Source organism: Zonotrichia leucophrys, chromosome 1 (assembly GCF_028769735.1).
Source record: "Zonotrichia leucophrys gambelii isolate GWCS_2022_RI chromosome 1, RI_Zleu_2.0, whole genome shotgun sequence".
In the NCBI taxonomy this organism is placed as follows: Eukaryota; Metazoa; Chordata; class Aves; order Passeriformes; family Passerellidae; genus Zonotrichia; species Zonotrichia leucophrys.
Window position 1 is genome coordinate 95,740,106 of NC_088169.1, and position 21,116 is coordinate 95,761,221.

The following is a 21,116-nucleotide window of genomic DNA, read 5'->3' on the forward strand; positions in this document are numbered from 1 at the left end:
TATAAATTTTCTTCAGGTCCTGATCCTGCTGAAACATTACACTGTATTTTGTTTCACTATCATTATACACATTCTGACTGTGAGCTACACTAGGTGATCTCCAATCTGAAAAAACACAAAGCAATAAATACGATTTCTGACCACCATTATCTGGAAAATCCCAATTGCTGATCCCCATCTGCCCACACTATGAGGGGGAGAAAAAGAAAGGATTTTTTTTTAGGCCACGTTCTCCAGTAAGTCCTAGTAAATTGCTTCCTGCCCACTCCTTAGATCAAATATTCTGAGTATCTGCCCACCAATGAAATGGAGATAGAGCCTCCCAAGGATCTTCACTCCAGAACTTGCTACTTCTGGGATTTTACAGATGCAAACTCTGTTAGCCCTGAGGAGACCAATGTCAGGCCTCAACACTGATTTTTTTTTTTCCTGAGGAAGGACATGAGCTCTTGGCCTGCCCTAGAGCCTTATCCTCCAGTTGCAAATGGTTCTTCCCCATTTCATGTCTATTTAGGCCTTGCCTATGTCATCCCATCACAGAGAAGTTAGCTGTGGGTCTGTCTGCCCCACTGCTACATCACAGACTGAAGAAGGCACAGAACTGTCCAAATGCAGCCCTAAATGGACACATTCTCCCACCACAAACTCAAGTATGGGTTGCAGACCAAAAAATCTTACATGACTCCTGAAATGGGAGTCTTTCAATTGTGGGGGAAACACAGGCATAAAAGGCATAAAAGTTTGGGACTTAGCGCTGTGGACTGATGAAGAGAACTTTAGACAGGATTAAACTGTAACAAATTTAAGGTACAACCACTCTGAATGCCATTTACATTTGAATTATTTGCAGCTATATTTTACTTCATGTGCTACGTAAAATTTAAAGCTTAGTATTGTAACCATTTGTTCTGAAATTTCTCTTGCCTATGTTCAGACATCTTAGGATAGATCTTGCTTTCTCAAGATGTATGAGAACCACAGGATTCACTGAAAGATTGGATGCAAGGGCCCTCAGAGAGTCCTCAGTCCCAAATGCTGCCCAGAGCAGGGCTGACTCCAGAGGTGGTTATGTTGTTCATGGCTGTGTCCTGGCAAATCTGGAACATCTCCAAGAGTGGAGATCCCCCAGCCTCTCTAAGCAACCTGACAAGGTCCTTTCTTTAGCCTTGCTTGGGGAGGAGGAGGAAGAGAGTACGAGGAATGCAGCCGTACAGCAAATGTGAGTGCAATAATACCATCTGTTTTTTACAGGGAGGGGCGCAATAGCTGTGTATGGGTGGGAGTTACATCCTTGATGAATGCCAGAAGAGACAGAACAAAGGCAAGTTCTTTCATATTTATGTCCCTCAGGAAGAAAACGAAAAGTCCCATGAGGTCTTCAAACACAGAGAAAGAATACTTCTAGTTTGCTTCCTCTCCCATGATTTCTTTTTTGCTGAAAAGCAGGCACTGTCCATCAATGCAAAGGAGCATACTAAATGAAAAACAGTAATTCTGCCAGACAAAGTGGTATCGCTGTGGCTCTGTGACATACTTGGGAATGAAACAGGCTGCTGTCCCCGTGTACAGATGGATTTCCTGAACATATTCAGTGAGGACGGCTGAGTGGTTTTAGCCCCATTATCATAGATCACAGAATGGCTTGGCTGAGATCTGGAAGATCATCCATTTCCAACTGCCCTGCCATGGGCGTTGGAACGAGACCTTCCACTAGACCAGATTGCTCCAAAGTCCCATCCAACCTGGCCTTGAACACTTCCAGGGATGGAATAGCAACAACCTCCCTGGGCAACCTGTTCCAGTACTCCACCATCCTGAAGAATTTCTTCCTAAAATTTCAGTTTAAAGCCATTGCCGGGGCCGGCGGGACCGGGAAGGATGGCGAGGGCCGCCCAGGAGGTGGCAATCGGGAGCCTCTTACGGGAGTGGAGCAAAGGTGGAGGGAGGCTCCCAGGAAAGAGGTGGCTGCCTTTAAGGTGGGTTTATTTGCCTGCCAGATGGGAAGTCTGTGACCAGCCCCTTAGAACAGGTAAAGGCAGTAAGGCTTCTCCACCCACTCGCCTTGATCTTTCATCACCACCGTGGGCCAGGCGGGCGCTTGTGCAACGTGCGCGCCGCGCTCGGAGGCTGCGGGAGAGGCCCATGCGCTGCCCGCAGCTGCCCGGGCACGGAGGCCGGAGCCGGCGGGGGCTGCGAGCCGGGCCCCCTCCCCGGACAGCCTGGGGCTGAGCACCTGCAGCGGCGGCATGGAGCCCTCCCTCGGGCTCCTTCTCCTCTGGGCTCTCCTTCCTCCCGAGGCGCACGGCAAGGAAGGTAAGCGTGGGACCCGCCGCCGGTCCCTCTGCCTGCAGGGCTGGGCTGGGGCGCGCAGCGACAGCGACCGCGCTAAGGGGCAGGGAACGGGACCTGGCCCACGCGTCTGGGGCTCCGGGGACACCTCCGAGGGACGGGGGGGCCAGGGAAGGGCAGCCGGGCGTGGGGACCACGGCCTGGCAAATGCCATCCGAATCTCGGTGGCTCAGTGAACGAGCCCAGGTATGTTCTCGTCCTCTTTCACCTCCTCCTAGTTGAAACACAAATGTCTCGGCATATCCAGTGATCCAAGAGAATTCTGCCCCTGTTCCCCTCAAACAAGGGCCTTGCAGATAACAAGTTTAAACACAAACTCAGAAAGTTTCTCCCCTCCTCTGGCAACACCCCCGCAGTTTCCTCAGGAAGCCCTCCTAGGAGTTAACCCTTATGAGCAAGCGGACAGTAATTTTATCAGAGTCTTTTATCTACCCTACTGCTGAAAGACAGAGCTGGGCTTTAAAATTTCCTCTTCCACCTCTTAAGGCTTCCATGTTTCCCCTCCCTGTACCACTTACTCCCTTTTATTAAATGTAGTGATTTTTTTTTTCCTTCCATCTTGGTAGTTGCACAGTGGTTATGAAACGTGGAAGAATGGTAACTTTTAATAGAGAGGTGAGGGAGGTGTAAATCTCGGCTCTGTTTCCTACCTCCTCCTGCAGTCAATTCCTGCTAGGAACTTCTGTTTTGTACAGCAAGAGGTGTTGGGGCTTTTCCATCCCAAGGACAGTCCTCCTTTGCTTCTCAAGGCTCTGGATTGAGGGGACTTTGTCATAACTGGCAGTTCAGCCATGGGCTCAGCTCTGATTCTGCGAGTGCTCAGTGATCTTTTAAAGGGTCCTTGACAAGCACGTTTCCACTAAGGATCCAGCTACGGGATGGATGCAGCTGGCAGACGCCGTGGAGAGGGCCAGCCTGGGTGAGAGGCATCACCGGGTGGCACCGCGCAGGCTTCGGCTTCCAGAAGCGTGTGACCAGTAGTTGGCAGTAACAGTCAGGGACCTGTCTGCCCGCTTCTCCCCTATCTCAGCCATCTCATTTGGGCATGTCTGTGATCCACTCTTCCTTAACTTGTCTGTCAGGGAAACAGCTCATTTTCCAGGCGTCCTCTCTTATCTAAAGCCTTTCTTCTTTTTGGGGACACCTCCTCCTCCCCTGTGGCTGGACAGCCACGTGAGGCTCCTAGCAGCAAAGCTGTGGACCAGAGAGTTAGTAGTCCCCGGGTACTTAATTCTTCTGCTTCTGAAGTCCTACCAACTCAATCATCCTTTCCGTGGAGAATCCCTGTTGTGGGATTCACTTGGAGAAGTACTTCTTGGCAATGGGCTTTGTCCCTCCAGTGGGCACTCAGCAGCTGAAGGAGCTGCCATTGCTGGCAGTGCAGAGCATGGCACAAGGGCTCTGCCAGGTTCCTGTCCTGGCCACTTCCAACATCCTTTCCCCTTGCTCTGCTAGAGCTTGCCATGCAGCCCCTCTCACTTCCACATCGCTGCTTCAGTCCTGAAGAGGATGGGATGGCATAGATGTTATCTGGGTGATGGTTCTGGCAAGACAGGCTACCTCACCCTCTGAGCTTCTGGAACTAACCACAAAAGAATATTATCTCAAATAAAGAGATTGAGAGTAGAGGGGAAGTGAATGAGGAGCCTTGTCTGGACAGGGAGTCTGTGGCTAGGAAGGTCTTGCCATATGACCATACTGTGAGCACTTGGAACTTGCAAAACCTGGATTCCTGCTTTTCCCTTCTCCCAATCCTGAAAGGGTGTTTCAGAGGTGAGAACAGCAGCGCAATCCCTCTTATCTCTCATTCTGGGCCCACAGCCTGCTTCCTCATTCCACGGGACTCTTGCTGATCTGCACTTTACACTATTACTTATAGTTGGCAGGGAGTATTTGTAAAACAGTCAGATGAGGGGGAGGAAACCTGGTTATTTAAATGCCATTTAAAAATCTCCCCACTCCTACCTTTAACCCCCAGATTCTTCTCTGAGATTGTTCAGAAACGACCCCTCTGAATACACCCACAGGAATCTAAAAGGGAATCTAAAGAATTTTTCCTGCTTCCTATGTTCCCAAGCTGGGACTTCGATAGATGCACAGAAACCAGTAGTCTGTTCTGGCAGCACCGGCAGACCAAATGCAGGCACGAAGCTGCACATCCCACAGTGTGTCTTATGTCAACTCCTCTGCTTTCTCAATGTTTGCCTACAAAGTGACACATTTTTAAACGTGTCTTCAGATCAAGACTTTAGGCCAAACTGTGATCGCGTTTTCAGATTCCTTTGAGGGCTAAAAATGAACATACCAATGATTTTCTCCTTTGTCACACGACTCCAGGAGCGAGGCTTAAAGCAGCCGTGCAATTCCGCAGGAGATGGCCATGCTATGGCCGCAGCCACTACTCTCTCTTGATGTCCCGGCCAAAAAAGTTGGAAGGTTGGGAGAGGGTTAAACGATTTCTAGGCCGTCGTCAGCTGGTGGACAGTCTGAGTTAGAAGTAGGGGGCTCATCAATTTGCACAAGTGGTGCATCTCCGGGCTTTTGGGTACCGTGACAATGGAAAGTCCCTTCTACAACTTCGCACTGCCTCTGTACTTTCCCACTGTGTTTCAAGTACTGAATAGTCCCTCCAGGCGACACTGATTGATCTTTTGTGTTGGTAATTTATTTGATTGCCTTCCTCTTCAGCCGTTTAGTTTGCTGCCTTCCTATTTCAAGGAAAGATATGTGTTCAGCTGCTAATGCCGGGTACCCATTTGAATAGGCTTCAGCCTCCTTCTTCCTTTTTGGGACCGTTTTAGGAAGTGATAAAATTTGTCAGGGTTGAGGTTTTTGGATGTGTATAGGAGGGGGCCTCATATATTAGGAAAAACTTTTAACTCCTAACTAACTGCCCTGTCCTGTATGTTTCCCTCCCTCCTCTAGTCATGCTTTTCGAACGTTTCAAAGGATGGGGGGGTTGAGAGAGGAAATGCAGGCTTTACCTTCTTTGACAAAACAAGGATGAAACCATTCCGTGGGCTATATGAGTTGGGACACCGATTTATCTTTTCCCTCTCTTCTGGTTTTCAGTGGATCTACTTGACACAAGCACTGCACAGGGTGAACTGGGCTGGCTTCCCGACCCTCCGGAAGTAGGGGTGAGTACCCACATTCAAGGAAGGGGAGCCACTGGCAGTACTAAATGATGGGAAAATATAATCCATGTTGAAATTTCAACCTTCCTCTGGAAACTGAGCTTCTGAGGCCCACCCCCTCCTGGACATTTCAGGCTTTATAAGTCTCTCTCCCTTCACCTGTGAAGCCTCACCCCTAGCCAGCTTTTTAAGGACTGATGCCTATTGACTTCCAGTATGATTAAATATAACCTTGAAATATACTGTTTTCATGAAGTAATAAACCAATGAAGAAAAATGAAAAAAATCAAATCACGCCCCAGTTTTTCATTCTGTCATGCTGCATATAAATCCAATGTCTCTTTTTTCCCCAGGAAAATAGGCAGAACAAAAGTATTTCTGTCTCAGTTTCTCAAGAAATTAGAAACACATTATAGGTTTTTTAATTCAGCAGCTGACTGAAGAAATAACTGTTAACTCATAGGGCAGCAATCTGCCTGCGTGGGTGGGCTGCAAGACTTTACACCAAGCTGTGGTGTTTGGTCCACACAGCTGACAATGAGAGAGGAATTTCCCTTTGTTTTGTGACTGTAAAATTGAGTTGATGGAAGTGCTTCAAAACGTACTCCTGAAACCACTGCAACAATGGTGTACCCCAAAAGAGAGCTGAACTCTCAGCTGTTTTTGTGCAAGTGCAGCTATTTTGTATGAAGCATAGTTGGGCAGTCCCTCTGGTGTCACAACCTACATCAGTGAACGTGTTCCCTCTGTAGCAGCGGTGCTGTGGGAGTGGTGTAGGAAGGCACAAAGAAAAGGGAATTTAGGGACTATGCTGTGGTAGTTAGCACATATGTTAATACGCAGTTTCAGTTCCTCATCCGTGCTCTAGTGTTTGTAGCAAGTCCCAAGCTTTCCAATGGAGAGCCTTCACCCTTCCTGCTCTAAAGCAGACCTGGTGGAGTAGAGCCTGTTCCTAACTAATTTCCTCTTGACTTTCCTCTGCAATGTGCTGTGGCTGGTTTAAATCCACCCCAGTCTCCTCCTCCTTCCCAGCAGCATTGCTGGGTGAAGTAGAGGCAGACAGTGAGGTTCTCCTGTACTGGCATAGCTGCATTTCTTTCATTAGTAAAGCTGTTTTGGTTATTATTAGTAGTATTATTATACCCTGCTCAAAACAGGTGCCCTAGTGAGACATACATGTAGATCATGTTTTGCTCATTGTTCCCTTTGTTGTCTCATCAACTCTCTGTGTGGTAATTTTACCCCAATTCTAGGCTCCAGGCATGCTCAGGATGAAGTTTGCTTCTTGAACAGATTGAACAAAACAACTGGAAATTGTGTTCTGAAACCAAAATCTGATAGAAAATAAATCCTTTATTACAGAACATCTGAGTGTTGCACAGGAAGTTCAGAGTTGGCAAATCCTTCTGCTTGTGCTACATTTGCTTTTTACAATATGTATATTCACAATGTAATTGTAACTGAGAATTGTTGGAAATTAAGGGGAACATGGCCTGAGAGAAATCAAAACTAACAGATCAGGATATGGATGACTGATAAAACAACAGAGGATGAAGAATGGATCCATTGACTTCTCATGAGCAAGTCTTTTGAGGAGATTTGTCTAATTACATAATTTCCCAATAACTGTTAGGTGGAAGTCCAACAAATTGCCACAAGCAAAAAGGGAACAATGGCTGATTCTCTTGTAGTGAGAGCTTTGAACAGGTGTTTCTGAAACCATTCCTTCAAAATGAAGAATTAAGTATGTTCAAAAAAGAACGGAAATGAATTCAGAACATTTTTTGACAAAAAAGGGCCAAGATTAGTACTGAATAATCTGACTAGGTTGATTAGTAACAGGCTGGAAACGTCTGAGCTGTGTTGCACACAGAGCTGAAGGGTGTACTTCATGTAACACTGCTACTTGTAGCTAACCTCAGATGCCGGAGATCTCCCATCAGTGAGCTGGATTTGTGTCAATATACTTATCGCAGAGAGGAGGAATTTGCTGTGGGGAATTTTCGTGCTTTATATGGACAAGGCCCCCGAGGCATAGCCCAGAAGAGGCTGGCTAAGTCTGTGGAGGCAGAACTACACCTTTGTTTTCTCCTCACTTGAAGCCAATGACAGAGGATGAAGTGGCTTGCCAGGTGTGGTTGTTCCATGGTCAGACCACGGCTGTATCCAAGGCAGACAATGCTCCCATTAACACACGGGCTCAGCCTGAGAACGCCGCTCAGTTTTGGGCTGCGCTTCCGTAGTTCAGAACTTCTGCACCACGTTAGCTGGCATCTCGCCTAAGCTTAAGAGTAGTCTTTGAGTGAAGGTCTCTGTACTTTAAGTAAAGTGTCTGTAGAGTTTTGTTTGCTAAAAGGTTTGTGCTAGCTTGCTTTGTAGTAGTTATTTAGAAAGGGTTTCATTACTTTAGGCTACTATTGGAAACGAGGCTTTTAAAGAGGCACACCGTAGCTCCTACAACCCCCTTTTATCTGCCTTACCACCCACCACTCCCCTCCTCTGACATATTCCTTGATAATTCTTTTTTGGCTTTGAAGTTCTGCCACAGCAACACAAGGTGGGCATAGAGAGGTGTGTTACAGTACTAGTGGAAGATTTCCACCTTTTAACATACATTAGAGAGCCAATGATGGCCACTTTGAAGGTGTCAGAAGTACAGAAATTGCTTGCTCTCACATTTCTTAAAGACTCCTCATGCTGCACAAACAGCCTAGCTACCTGAACTGGTTTCAGATACCACTGAAACTTCAAAAAGGACCTCTCAAATCCAATCATGAACAAATTCACTTATCAGGCATAGTGGCATTGCTTCTTGGCAGTTTGCAAAATGACATTATAAAAAGTTATTAATCACTAATTTGCTTTCAAAGATAATTGCATCAGCTGTGAACAGATTGTGATAAGGAATTATGCTTTCCTCTTGCATTTTGCTGTTAATGGACAAGGCCCTAAGTCACCCCAGCCTGGCTTTGAAGTCAGCCTGGTTCTGAGCAGGGGATTGGGGTAGAGAACCAAAAGTCCTTTCCCACCTAAATCTTAGCGTTTGTGTTATAATTTAGAATTGTTTGTTCATTGGAATTCTGAGTTTGAATTTTTAGTGAGGCACAAAAGGTGCTCATGATTTTATGTTTTGATTATTTTTCATGATTTTATGTACTATCTATTCCTATAGATTTTCTGTATCAGTTTATATGCACCTAAAATACAACATGCTGAGTGATTCAATATTTGTCTTTAATGCTGTGATTATCTCACTCCCAGCTTGTGGGCCTATCTTGAAATTTTCCTTTTATCCACAATTTCCAATTTTTGTGTATGTGAAGAGTATTTGCATAATCCAGTCATGCTCCCATGAGTATGTGTGACTACTTAAGTTCCAAGCCATTTGTACTAGAGAATGCTGCACACTGGGCTTCTCAATATGACTTTATATACTGTTGAATGAATTGTAAATTAAACACACTTCATTTTTTTTAGCTACTACATTTTCTTGGGATATGTGCTTTCACCAGTCTTTACTTGTAAAAGGGTCCTTTTTCATGGTGACTTCATTTTTAACTTGGATGTATGTTATTTCAGGAATCACATGAACTCCACTGCTGCCAAATTGTGCCATATTTATTACATATTAAAATGTTTGGCAAGGCTCAGTTCTCAGCTGGTAGCTGCTTTGTGGAGCCTATTTTTCCCAACTTATATTCCTGCTTGGATCATAGCATTATTAAACCTTCCCAATGACTTTCTTAGTCTCCTTTCCAGGCTGCTATTGTTCTCAGCCTTTTATTCACAGTGAGGAGGAGGAGGAACATAATTATTTTCCTGCCTATTCTATACTTTTGCTTGCTTCCACACATACTTCAAAGCATTGCTATCAGTTTCAAGCTTTCTGCCAGTTTCCCAGTGTGCATGGCTCTTGATCTGCTCAGCTTTCCCAAAGTCTACTTTCAAACAAGATTAAGGATAGTAACGCCAGTGGCCTAACTGGCATTAGTATACCAAAGGCTATCAATGAATAGTCACTAACTACAACTATTGGGGCTCCAAAACCACTTGAAAACTTTGGAAATTGCTTTGGTGATTCTTGTTCAGGAAAAAGAGTTCTGAGTTCTGCACCTCATATTCCATGGAAAGTTTAATTATGACCACAGCAACTGCCAAAGCTATGTGAATATGTGAATACAATTTGATTAAGCCAAAAAAAAAATCAGGTGTGGGGGTTTTTTTTTTTTGTTTTTTTTTTTTTTTTTTTTTTGTTTGTTTGTTTTGTTTTGTTTTTTTTTAATGCTGTTGTTGTCCTGTTAAAGTCCAGGTATAGTTCAAATTCTACACTGATAAATTTTTAGGCAATAGACTAGATCAAGTACCTGTGACGTGTCAGCAACTTCTATATCACTGACCACCCCACAACATTTGCATGCCTTCATGTTCTAGCAAGGTGAGGTTGTGTTCCACCAAACTCAGCAGTCCCAGATTTCAGTATCAGCTGATGGCTGCTTTCTGTTCCACCACTTCTTGGTCAGGCAGATAGTCCTGGTCACGAAGGAAATGGTGCTATGGGGCACACAGCCTTCAACCTGCACGCAATTCCAGCACAGCACTCCTATCTCGTTAAACCTGGGCAGTTCACTGAGTCAGACTCAATGATCACTTAGTCAGACTTGATGATCTCTTACTCAGATAGTCTTACTTGGAAGAGTCTCAGCCAGTCAGCTTTTTGTAGCATCCAAAGGTGGTGTGAAAAACAGCCATCAGAAAAGCTGTTCTGTGCACGTCTTCCCACAACTGTTGCTCATGCATGTCCTTTAGGAGCTAACTCAGAGGAGTGCTATCACCTCTGAAGCTGGAGTAGAGTAGCAGTGCACACCTCACTGCTCTCAGTTAAGTATCAGGCACAGGGGATTAGCTCCCCTGAGTGAACAGGATCAGTATAGAAATAAGGGAAATATGCTTAGTAAAGTCAATAACTACCTGGAAATGGGAACAGCTCTGGCTTCAGGGTTGTATCCTGACATGACCTGCTGCTGTTGATCTGTGGACTGGTGGAGAGATATTTGTTAATGATATCCTGTAAATTGAAAATTAATTATTTTGTGTCAATTTGGGAGAGGAGGAAAAAATTGTTATGCATATCCAGATATGCTTTACTCAGAAGTGTGAGAAGAGGGAATACAAACCAGTGAGATGAGAACGAGTGAAGTGTAAATGAATAGCTGTAGGGAAGGCCAGATTGCATGAGCCACCAACTAGGCAGCCTAGGAAGGAGTCACTGCCAGAGACCCAAGTAACAGTCTTGGCCAGTGCACTCAGTGTTGTGACCTGAAGGGCAGAAAAGAGTACATTGTGAGCTGAAGATGCTGTACAGCCATGACATTCATCACCACGGCTGCTCGGGCACTGGGGTGGTGACAGCCCCGTTGCCTGGCAGCTTCAGAAAGCTGCTTCACTCTTTTATAGCTGTTGAATGAGTGGACAAGGTTCACTGAACTTCCTCATGTCAACACAAAAGCAGCACAAGTCAGCTGGAGCTTGGAGATTAACCTGCCTATTGCATGGTCCTCCAAGAAGACTAACAGGCTATTTAAAATAATAATATTATTAAAACCCAACCAACCAAACAAACAGAAAACCCAAACAAAACAACTTCTATTATAATACTAACTAAAATACTGGTGAGTTTGCAGGCAAGCAATTAGAAAGAAAAGGCTTTACATATTTTGTTGCCTATTGTGTCCTCGAAGGATGAACCTATGCTTTGAACTGTGATTCTCACTATCTCAGAGGCAGATCTGCAGAAAAATATTCCCATGATTTATTTCTCAAAAGGCTATTTCCATTGTTTCCAAGGCCTAGTTTCTGACTTCTCTTTGTTTGACCTGAATATTGCCAGCTCCTCACATGACTTTCAGGCTGCCATCTCCTGCAGCTTCTTTTCTCCAGGCAGGTTTGATCATCATCATCAAGGCATAATTACCCCATCCCTGTGTGGGATTCCACCTGATCCATCTTTAAAGGAACTTATACAAACAGAGCAAGTATTGCCCATCAGACTAATTTCCAGGTTCTCTGCAAACACTAGAAGTACACTTGACACACCATACAAAACCACAGCTCACAATATAAAGCCTTTTACCTTGAAAAAATGAAAAAAAAAATCTCTTCCATTTACAATAGATCCTATGCAATGTAATGCAAAAATAACATAAGAGCTAACATTTGCTTTATTGGTAATGTGGCTTTAGCCATGAATTCTGACCTCTTAAGATGCACAATCTGATTTTTCACTCCTGTCCTCTTTGTAGTTATTGGTACTGTTAGTGAGTGGTAGTAGAAAGAAATGTTCCAAACCAGCTAGGTGAAATGTTGGACTAGAGTATCATTATCACTCATCTAGCACCATCTGTTATGACCAGAACTGTTTTCATGCAAGACCTTAATGTGGTCAGGCAGTTCAGAGAATGAGCAGACAGCAGAACCTGGGTTTGATAAACAGGTTCTGTAATCGATGCACTGGCGCTCGGTGTCCCACACGAACACCTTATCTTCCCTTAAGAGCATGAGTACCAGTTAAATAGAAATGATATGGGTGGGATGGAGACCTGTGTGCCAGTGCCCTAAAGAACGAGTAATTACATAATGGAGTTGCTCCTCCCTGAAAATAACCAATGGATCATTGTGGGGAAAAAACATATCATCCCACCCATAAAGATACTGTAGATAAGCAAACATCTCTTCTGTGTTCAGTTGTTTCAAAGGCTCCATGATGATGTGATGAAATTAAAATTGCCTGACCATAGCCAAATGATCAAAGAAATAAGAGCAGCCTCAGCTGTTCTCAGATTTAAAGTTACAGGACTCATGAAGTGTCTAGATGTCACCACGCTTCTTTCATCATCATCATCTAAATTGTCTTCCACACCAGCAAAAGAACTTCAAAGAGTATTGAGAAACTTTCAGTAAAGGGTCATAGAAGCTTCAATTCTAGAATACACTACTGTGGTGATGCTATTTTTGGTTGGCTGGTCCGGCTTGCCTCCTGACAAATTTTTGTCAGATGTATTTCAACTGAAGAGAAGATCTTCATGTATTAAAACAGGTGCCAGCAAGGTGCTTCTCCTGTCACCGGCTTTGCTCTGAGGAAACTACACTATGATTGTAGCACAGCTGTAATTACCTTCAATGCTGAATCTGTTCCAGGAAGATTTTTTGGTCATGGTAGCACGCAAATGCTATACTATACAAAAGTCAAGACACTCCACAGGCAAGATTGCAGCCAGAGAAAGGGGATAAAGAATGTTCAGCGGCACATGTTTTCCTAGGCAGTTTTAGGCTTGCCACACCAGTGATGTATTGTTGCTGAAAAAGGTTGCTGTTTTGGGGCCTTGCTATTTTTCTTCAGAAAGAGATTTAATGACCTCTCAATTCTGTTGAAAATTAAATGAGATTGAGACACACTTACCATGCACGGGTACACTGTAGCTGGCTTTATTAACATAGGTGCTCTTTTCGTCTTAGTGAAATTTTCTAACCCAAAGTTAAACAAGTCATTAGATTTCAGCATATGAACTCTTAGACTTTTCCAGTAGGAATTCTTATTAACTTTTCTAGTGGAAACATGCATCTTAGTTTAGTAACTTTAAGGCTACTGGCTAGCCTTGCCTAGCTTTTGCTTCTGTAAGTCTTTTAAAAGTATGTGCCTTTCCTTGGGGGGCTGCAGATCACAGATTGGAAGTCACTGTGCTGAGGTAATGTGAAAGCAAATGAGATAGAGGTCACAGCAGGCAGGCAGGCTCTTTTTTGAAAGGAGACAGGGCATGTCCCTGACAAGCTGGAGATGGAGACAGTATTCTTACTGCAAGTCACAAGCTCTTATGACTCCAGTCTCAGCCCACAAGTTGCAATACTGTCACATCTGCTGCCTCTGCCACTGGTAGCCTACCTCTCCATTAGCAGAGATGAAATTTGTATTTGTCAATGTTAAAAGCTTGTTTCCTTCCTTTTTTTCCCTACTAAAAAAGGCTAAAACCAAAAGAGACCACTTCATTGATGCCTGCAAAGCCTGAGACAATGGCTCCAAGGTGTGCAAACTGTTTCTTATACCTGATGGTAAATCCTAGGAAGAGTAACCCACAGGTACTCTTGCTGTGATGAAGGAATCACAGCTTGTCCTAGATAAGATCCTTGACACAAATCTAATCTAGATAAGGCTTATTATACAGAAAAAGCAGAGTAAGTATTCCATAGGCTCCAGATCTTCAAACTGTATAATAATTTCAGAGTCAATAAAGGCAGATATTAAAAGGCACATCTTATCTTTGGATTTTTACTCACATGGGAGACCAAACCAATACTGTTTACTACAAATATCTATTGGTGCCCTTTCATGTTGTCATTGAAGTCATTCTGAATGGCCTTTATAAAGACAACGCTCTTTATATGGAATCAAACCAATACAAGGAAAGTTGCTTTCCTTCTTTGCTTTTTTCTGAACTTGCAGTGTTTTGAGGTTACTGACATATACCTTTGCTTTGAGGCTGTTTTTCACTTGACTCTAATTGCTGTGCTGGGATAATTTTGCTTTGTATTGCACCACCACACCAAGATTTTCAAGAACAAACCTCTGGAACAAGGTACCTGTGTTAGTATATGGGTTTCTGAGAAACACAGGAAACCCGTTTGCTCTCAAATTCAATGGCTATGTACTTAGACTTCTTAGGAAGCCAAGCTACTAACCTATGGCACTCTCCTGAATGCATTAGCATTTGTTTTCTTAGTGACTTTTAAAGAATTCTGAAAGATTTTAAGAGTTTGAAGACTAGTTTAAGGACAGTTTACACTCTAACTTAAAAATAAGAGAGTTTAAAAGACATTTTAAAGAATAACATGCAAAGACTTCAAGAACTCTTTAGCTTGCTTGGAGCAGGGAATTGGACTAGATGATTTTCAAGGGTCCTTTCTAGCCTAAATCTTTCTATGATTCTGAATCTCATGAGAAAGTTTTCTCTCACATCAAAAAACCACAAATTCACTCACTGCTAAAATAAGGAAGTCTGACTAACTCTGTTCTCCACTTCTAGAAGAATGTTACCTATTCTGTGGCCAACTGGAGTAAGGCAACAGAGTCTGGAATGAAGTGGGTAAAAAGTTATATTATCAAAGGAGGTTGATTCAATGTCATTGGCAGACAAACTGCAGAGGCAAGTAATTAATATTGATTGAGCCAGAGTTTACCACACATGTTTATTAAGAACATTACATTAAAAGTCAGAGGCACACATTTTGATTTTGCAGCAGATTCTTTGAGGATGGGAGACAGTTGCCTGGCAACTTCTGGTCTCATCACCCTTTCATTAAATGTTGTATGTAACAGTTTTCCTCTACTACTTTGAATTTAAAAGCTTCACTGAATAATGAAAAGAAGTCAGAAGCATATTTAACAATAGTTCTGTATTGTTAGCATAAATAATATCCTCATTTTACTTCCTTTAGCCATCAGCAGTAGAGTCTAGAAAAAACATGTCTGACTCCCTTGTTATTTCTTTGCACCACACTGCATATGAAACTGTGCAATTGTCAGTGCCAAGCATCTTTGCCCTGAAGAACTGAGTCTGGGAGAAGCTGGGCTGAGATGAGCTAAGAAATACAGGAGTTAGCAATTGGATTTTTTTTTCCAGCAGTATAGTTTAAAGGAATTTTTGTTGTTGTTGTTGCTACAGTTGCCACCACTGAAAATAAAACTTTGGTCCTCTATCATGTAAGTTTTGAAAATGTATTTTCTTGACAGGCACCACAACAGCTCATGTCTTTCGGTGAGACATGCAAAAACCACTTTCTGGTGTCACTTGTCTGTGGTACTGCCTTAGGATAAACTGCTAATAGAAAGTAGTCTAACTCTCAGCCTCCAAATGCAATTATGCTTTCCCCAGGCAGACGCGCATTGAAAAATGCTTCTAAAAGCCAGTCCTAACTTTGGCAGTGTATGAAAACCAGTTTGCTCTTATTCTCCTTCCTAACTTCTTTTCTTCTACTTAAGTCTATTTCAGGATGCAATGTAAATTCAGTTTGTAACATTTTCTGGAAGGTTTTCAGTTAAAGACTGCAAGAGGTCATTAAGTGATTGTCTCTTCTGCTTGATCAATTGTGATTGATCCATCAGTCTCTTTCTTTGTTTTGCTATCATAAATCTTTTGACCTCCAGTGAGTGAAATAAGTGTAAATCCTGTGTGCTGCAGGTCTATGCCAGCTGGATCAGATTAAGAGGGTGGGGTAACACTGGGGATTAATTATGTGGAGAAAAAAGGGAACAAGAAGGGACACATAGATACCATCCCCAGAACTTCTTGGGAGGAGACTGCTAGTATGCACTTAGGTAAAAGGCTGAAATTATGCAGAGAGGAGCTTGTGCTATCAGCAGGACTTGCTAGTTTGGAAAAGGCTCTCCAATACTTTTCAGACTGGGACTGGGTAGGAGGTATACTATAAGTCATGGCGTAAAAGCAGAGCCTCTTTGGCACTCTGTGGGTCCATGTCTGTATTCCACTAACAGAGTGACCTGGTCTGTGGGGAGAAAAGCTGTTGTGCTGTGAGCACAGGAGGTGGTGGTGCTGAAGAAATGTGCGAATCTCATGCTCAGCCCATGAGATTTGACAAGTCTGGAGTAACACAGAGACTGAGGCCTTGTTTAAATTGCATCTTAACCTGGGGTGTGATTTAAAACCAAGATGCTTAAACTTGTGCCAGTACTTATGTGGGCACTTGTTTCAATTTAATTTGATTAAACATTTAAAGCATAATGAGAAAGGCAGTCTTAGCATTGGAGGAAAAAGGATGTAAGTCATTTTCCCTGTGGACAAGACCTTGCTTTCCAAATTTTCAGTTCTCATATATGAATTACTCAAAAGAGAATGTTCTTTGCATTTTGTATCTGACCTGTGGTAAGGAAAGAAAGACTACAGCCACCTAAAATTTGACAAAAGCATATGTTAAAATCAGTATCAAACTTTATTAGATTCATGCAAATAGTATTAGTAAGGCCATAGAACCAGCTGGGCCCGTGTCCTCCTCTCAGCCATTATTTGCCTGGGGAAGATGCAGAACCTTAATGCAATATGAAGTCAGGAAAATCAACTGAGTTTTAATAGTTAAATTAGGTTTTGCAAAATATCCCACTTAAAGAAGCGTGAACTCCAAGTTAATGAGTGCTTGCTCTAGAAGAGTCTTTCTGCAATTTACCTTTCCATTATGCCAGACCTTCTTTTCTCTTACTCCCAAATGCTGTGCATTATTTCCAGGGACAGATAATAGTCCTGGTGTGGTAGGTCCTACTGTACACCCCGGATGTAAACTGTGGCAGAGAGAAGTGGCCAACACACGGAAGTAGTGGGTCTTTTTCTCAATCTCTAAGATATGCAGTGCATGAAAGAATAAACTGGAACCAAGATAGGATGAAAGGGATGTAAAAAGTTCTATGTAAGTCAGACCCTAACTGCAGGATCCTCTTTCCTCCCTATGTACAGGGTTTAGGCAGCCAAGGGGCTCTAGACCAGATGCAGCTCTTGCTGAGTGTAAGAGACTTTTTAGCTGGTGAGGCTTTGAGCGCCGAACCCTGTGTAGGAACTGATTTTTAGGCAAGATTTTGTCATATTTGAAGTGAAACTTATTTCTCTCAGCTATCTAACAATATGTGTTTTCTTCTCCCCTGGGAGCAGTGGAGTGAAGTGCAGCAGATGATAAATGGCACCCCAATCTACATGTACCAGGACTGCAGTGTGCTTTCCGAGGGTGACACCGATCACTGGCTTCGCACCAACTGGATTTACCGGGGTGAGGCAGCCTCCCGTGTTTATGTGGAGCTAAAGTTTACTGTGAGGGACTGCAAGAGCTTCAAAGGTGAAGTAGTGACCTGCAAAGAGACCTTCAATCTCTATTACATGGAGTCTGAACAAGATGTTGGGATCCAGTTTCGCCGCCCACTGTTCACCAAGGTCTGTATTGCTGGGGGTGAAAACTGAGTCATATCTTTCAGCTTAAACTTGTCATATCTTTCAGCTTAAGCTAGGTGTGTCTTGCTGGCTGGGACAGGCCAGGAGAACCAGCATGTGGGGAAGGGCATGGATAGTAAGTGTTGTCCTTAGAGTAAACTTTACCCCTGGTGCCCTCTGTGATGCTCAGAGCAGTCTTTGCCACAGGAGGCATAGGAGGTTTCAAATGAGATCAGACCTGTGTTCTGCGTAACCTCTTATTTAACCAGACACTATGTAGGTAAGGATTCTAAAGGGTTGTGACAGCGCTGGGTGGTTACACCAATTTTTAGAAATAGTAAAGCAGAGACCAAAGGCATTTTTCTTGCTTTAGGAAATAAAACAAGATTAGACCAAGCAGAGAACAGAACCCAGTTCAGGTCTCAGTGGTCCTGATTATTTACTCTGATTGCCATGAGGTATAGGGTTTTGTTTCATCACTGGAGGTGATGGCTTGCTACAGTGAAGTTCTCCCAGGTGTGAAGTTATTTAGCACTGCTGTATTTTACCTGCTGTTTTCCTCAATGTTGTGCTCTCTTGTCATGGAAACATTAGAATTGCAGAATAGAGAACCTCTGTTTTTTTTTTTTTTCAGAGGAAATTCTCTAAACCAATTCTGTTCTAATAGAAGCCAAAGACCTGAATTATTTGACTGCCCTTTCCTTTGCAGTTTAAATGGGATGTGATGGAAACAAAGAGTAGAAAAGGCTACCACAGGCAGAGCAGAACTCTGGTAACTGATTCCCCTCCCTCCCCAGTGCTCCTCCGCCTCCCCTGCAGCCTACAACATGAATTTGTGCGATACCTCCACAACTCCTAAACATGCCTTATGATCCCTGCCAAATGCAGCTGCTCTACAGAGCCTTTCATCTCCAATCCAACTACAAGGAGTGGGTGGTGGTGTACAATGGGAAGGGGCCTGCGGAGGAGAGGATCAGTTATCAGGCTCTCCCACCAAGAAGAAAGGCCACCCCACCTGCAGTCTAGCTCTTCCATGTCACAGGGTGTCACAGAGGCCTTTCCCACTTGCTCAAGCATGGAAAATACTCTCACTCACTCATTCACTCTTACCCTTTGTTTGCAGAGGCAGTGGGAATGCAAAAGCATGGGAGCATTTTTCACCCAAGTACCTACAGTGCTGAAATATGTTGAGTGCTGCACAAGGAGCACCTTACAGTAGATTAACTGAACAGCAGCAACTACAGCCTAAAAACACGTGGCTGTAATTCCCTGGTTGGTTTCAAAGCACAGCTCTTGAGTGGTGTTGTGGATTTACTGCATGCAATTTGCAAACAAAGAATATTATGACAGAAAAGGGGTAGTTCCTGAAGACCTCTGAAGTCAGAGACTCCGAACACAGGGTACTGTAGAAGACCAGTGAATGGCTACAAAGCAGTTGAAGGAGATGGTGGATGGAAAGTACAGAGGCAGGAAAATATGTCTACCCCATTTTTAACACATCTTTCAAGTGCAAAGAAAGCATGCAGTGCAGTGGAATTAAAGTAGTTGACTACACAGCCTCTAAAAGGCCTTAGTATAAAAAAGGCCTGAGAGGAACGGGTATCTCAGCTGCCGTGGCCTGTTCAGATGGTAAAGCTGTTGTCTTTCTCTTTTTCACGTAGCTCAACACTGTGGCAGCAGATCGGAGTTTCACAAGCAGAGACATCGAGTCGGGGGCCATGCAGCTGAACACAGAAGTGTGCCCCATTGGGAAGCTCTCTCGCCGAGGCTTCTACCTGGCTTTCCAGAACTCTGGGGCTTGTGTAGCCATGGTGTCTGTCCGAGTGTATTACAAGATTTGCCCGGAGGCGGTGCGGGGCCTGGCCCGCTTCCCAGAGACGCTGGCAGGGTCAGAGGGGCTGACAGAAGTGCCTGGGGTCTGCGTGGAGGATGCGGCTGAAGAAGTGGGCTCTCCCCCCAGGATGCACTGCAGCACTGACGGGGAGTGGCTGGTACCAGTGGGCCGATGCCTTTGTGCTGTGGGGTTTGAGGAAGTCGATGGGAGCTGCGTAGGTGAGTATGCAGACACTAGCTGTAGGCCATGGGAGAGGTTCCAGAGAGCTAGAGATCAGAGTATCTGTAAGCAGAAAGTGGGATCAGGAGAGTTAGTGTGGTCTACCTCTCTCTTGCCAACCCTCTGTATCATATCTTTCCTTCTCCTTGGCTTTTTCAGTTGGGATTTTTCTCCTTATGTGTCAGGTGTAAGACCTGCACACACCTCTCCACTCCCTCTTGGCCTTCATCCAGGACCTTTCAGCTCTGGAGCTAGTTTCTGCGAGTAACTGTGTGATTGACACTGACTCACTCAACAACTGGTTCTCAACCCTTGAACAGCAGCCTTGTTCTCTTAGGGCAGACGGGTCAGACACACAGAGAAGGGTATTTGTCCCGTGACTAGGAAGCTGAGAGGCAGAGGGGACAGGTTTCTCCTCTGTCCCTCGTTCTTCTTGGACTGGGATGGCTCTTCTGCCATGGGAAACCATGTAAAGCATATTGCATAATAGCGTGGTGCCTGCTCTTCTGAAGAAGCGCAATTAGCAAGCAAAAGAGTCACCAGGGTGCTGGAGTCACAGCAAGCAAGGGTTGTTGGAGAAAGAAGTGCAGGGCTCTCACTTGGCTGCAGAGGGGACAAGATTCAGCTTCTTAAGGCAACTTAGTTTGACACGTGTGTTGTTTTGGGGGATATGTATTACTGCAGGGAGACAGGTTAAAGACAGCAGATCTCTGCTCTTGTTGCCAAAGCTGTGTGGCACAAGGCCATAGGGATCCACGCAGTGCTCTCAGATTCCGCAGGTGCCCCGTGTCTCTGCTTTGCTCTGCTACAGGGAGCTGGTGTCTATGAACCCCTACTGCTTGCTGCTCGTTTTGCTTGGGGAGCTGGAGAAGGTTGAAGCACAAGATCCTTGCCTCCTCCAGCAATCCCCTCTCTTCACACAGCCCAGCCAGTTTTTCCACTTAGGTGCTACAGAGCTCTCCCCGCCCTCCTGAGAGCACTCCTCTGGGAAGGGGCAGGGAAGCTGTCATGTCTGGACAAGCCTCGACTGCTATCGCAGCACAGGTTCATTCTACATCTGTGCTTTCATCCCACTCCGCCCAAGTACAGCTGCAGCCAGAAGTATGTTTTGCAGGATTAGTAGGGACTGGGGAGGTCTCCCAGGAGAGGAAGGGAAGAGGGGAGAACCTAGCAGGAGTAGGGAGAGGTACTTCACAACCAGAATAGTGTCTTATTGCAGCATCAGGGGAGAAGGTGAATGCAGGGGGGGGATATCTTAGGATCTGCTCCCTCAGCAGAAAAGACCAGACTGTGCAATGGACTGGGAGTAATCCAGCTCAGGATAAAGACTGAAATCACAGATTTTACTTTGTCCTCAGAACAGAGGAGGACTTCTTCAGACAAGTAAAGTGTGACAGGATGGAAGACCTGGCAATGTCATTTTGATTCTGAGTTTTGCCTGGAGCAGGGAGCAAAAAAAAAGGGAAAGCTGCACCTTTGCCTTTTAACAGGGAAAAGAACCTGACCTCTGTTACAGGACAGGAGACAACAGACAGCCAGAGGATCAGGTCCTTACCTAGTTCCCTCAATCTCTTAGTGAATTCCCTGCTGTATAGTGCT

General features: G+C 44.4%; 1 protein-coding gene across 2 annotated transcripts in view; it reads left to right on the forward strand.

Moving 5' to 3' along the window:
* Positions 1 to 1,937: 1,937 nt before the first annotated feature.
* EPHA1 (EPH receptor A1) overlaps positions 1,938 to 21,116 on the forward strand; it is a 34,115-nt gene continuing 14,936 nt past the window's right edge. For both annotated transcript variants that reach the window (XM_064723905.1, XM_064723913.1), the window contains exons 1-4: positions 1,938 to 2,313; positions 5,422 to 5,489; positions 17,192 to 17,467; positions 19,126 to 19,516. In XM_064723905.1, coding sequence (XP_064579975.1) covers positions 2,247 to 2,313; positions 5,422 to 5,489; positions 17,192 to 17,467; positions 19,126 to 19,516 — 802 coding nt within the window. In that variant the 5' untranslated portion in view covers positions 1,938 to 2,246. The remainder of the gene's footprint in view (positions 2,314 to 5,421; positions 5,490 to 17,191; positions 17,468 to 19,125; positions 19,517 to 21,116) is intronic.